The sequence below is a fragment of the Triticum aestivum genome, unplaced genomic scaffold (assembly GCF_018294505.1).
Source record: "Triticum aestivum cultivar Chinese Spring unplaced genomic scaffold, IWGSC CS RefSeq v2.1 scaffold185554, whole genome shotgun sequence".
In the NCBI taxonomy this organism is placed as follows: Eukaryota; Viridiplantae; Streptophyta; class Magnoliopsida; order Poales; family Poaceae; genus Triticum; species Triticum aestivum.
In genome coordinates, this window is record NW_025252703.1 from 1 (window position 1) to 2,029 (window position 2,029).

Genomic DNA, 2,029 nt, shown 5'->3' on the forward strand with positions numbered 1-2,029 from the left:
TCGCCTCGACCTCGGTCCAGAACGCCACATTTTGCACCATGGCCGCAATCTCCCTCGCGGCAGGGTCGTCGATGCAGACCACCTTGTAGGACTCCTCGAGCACGGCGAGCTGGAGCGGCCGCGCCGAGGTCAGGATGCTCTCGAGCATCACGAACGCGGCGGCAAATTCCCCGCCATTATACGGCGGAGCGGCAATGGGCAGGAGGAAGGCGTGCCCGTGCTCCTGGACTTGGTGCTTGTGCAGCAGCGCGCGCACGGAGGGCGTGGTGTTGAAGTAGCTGGCGATCTTGGCGCAATTTGACGCAGCGTTGTTGAAGAGTGGGAGCTCGCGCGCCATGTCGCTTACCAAGCGGGACAGGCCATGGACTTGGCAGGTAAGGTTCACCATCCAATGGTGCTTGGTCTCGAGATCACGCAGAGTCTTGGAGCCGAAGCGGTCGGCGACGATGCCGGCGCAATGCCGAATGTCGCCGGAGGAGGCGGAGACGGACGATGCCGCGTCCAGGAACAGCTCCTGGGCGTAGTCAGGGGACGCCGACGCCGGCGCGGGCATGGGCACGGCTCGGTGGAACACGGACGTGTCGTTGGGGAGGTTGACAGAGAGGGTGATCACCTGCTCGCGCAGCCCGTCGGCCGCGAGCTGGAAGAACCGCGCCTCACGGAAGCGCGCGGCGGCGTCGGCGCGGGCCTCGGCGAAGCGCGCGTCCAGGCGCGCGCCGGCGAGGTCGGCCCGCGATATCTCCGGCAGCCCAACCTGGCGCAGGAAGTTCTTGAGCTTGGGGTGCTCGACCGCGGAGAGGGAGGCGCTGCCGGACGACTCGAGGAACCAGTCGGCGAGCAGCGAGAGCGCGGCCTCGGCCTGCGGCCGCGGCAGCATCGCGCCCGGCGACGCCGAGGGCGACTTGAGGCGCTTGACGCTGTCCTCCAGCATGGCGAGCGGGGCGAGGTCGCCCCGGCCGCCGGAGAGCAGCTGCCTGGGCGCGGGCATCCCGGGCGGGGTGGGCGGCGTCGGGGAGTACCCGGCCGGGTCGGCGACCATGACGTGGTGCTGGTGCGAGGCGGCCTCGACGGACGCGTAGGCCGCGGCGAGCGCGTGGCGCTTGCGGCCGCCGCCGCCGCCGCCGCCGGTGGAGTGGCGGCGCTGCGACGCGGACGAGGACGACGGGGGGATGGAGGAGATGGGCACGATCGATGAGGCGGGGGACGAGACGGCGACGAGCTGCAACTGCTGATGCTGATTCTGCGGCGGGGGCGGGGGCGGCGGCGGCGGCGGCGCGCCCTGCGCCGCCGCGAAATTAGGGCAGGCGCCGCGCTTGAGGTGCTCGGTGGCGGTGCGGGAGGGGTTGGAGGCGGAGAACGTCGCGGCGCAGAGCGCGCATCGGAGGCGGGCGGCCTTGGGGGGCGCCCCGGAGGCCGGCGGCGGCACGAGGACGGGCTCCAGGTGGCCCCAGTACCAGGCGCCCTTGCCCTTGAGCGCCTTGGCCCGCACCTGCATCAGCGCCTCGTAGCGCTTCCTGGCGGCGGCCTCCTCGGGCCCCATTGCGCCCGGCTCCGCCATGGCCATCGGCGGCGGCGCGGGCGCGGGCGCGGGGGGCGGCGGCGCCGACGATCCCGAGGCGGCGGCGTCGCCCTCCTCCGGCGCCGACATGGGCGGGCGCGTCAGGTGGAGGTTTTCAGGGGGTTTCGGGCGCCCGTTTCGCTCTCCTTTCCAACTATCGCCCGAGACCGAGACCGAGACCGGGCGGAGGGCTGGCCGCGTCAAGAGAGAAGCGGTGCGCCGTATTTTTCACCCCCCTTTTTTTCTCCCCCCGATTTATCTCGGCCCCCGCGTAGCCCGACTAGTATATCCTGAACGCTCGCTCGCTCTCTTCTCCCAGAAGAGAAGGCCCTCCAAAAACAAAGAGAGAGGGAGGGTCCGTCCGTCTAGGAGCAGCTCCTCATTCTCTCTCTATTTATCTTGGATCCCCGAGCCCGGCAATACTTGTAGGTAAATCTTGGGAGTTGAGACCGGGAGGCAGCAGCAAACATA

At 70.0% G+C, this 2,029-nt stretch overlaps 1 protein-coding gene across 1 annotated transcript; it reads right to left on the bottom strand.

The window, feature by feature from the left end:
* Window positions 1-4: 4 nt before the first annotated feature.
* On the bottom strand, window positions 5-2,022 carry LOC123177444 (uncharacterized; the record flags this gene model as incomplete). Its single annotated transcript, XM_044591184.1, has 1 exon — window positions 5-2,022. A coding segment is annotated over exon 1 (1,644 nt), but the record flags the coding sequence as incomplete, so codon positions are not given.
* Window positions 2,023-2,029: the final 7 nt, after the last annotated feature.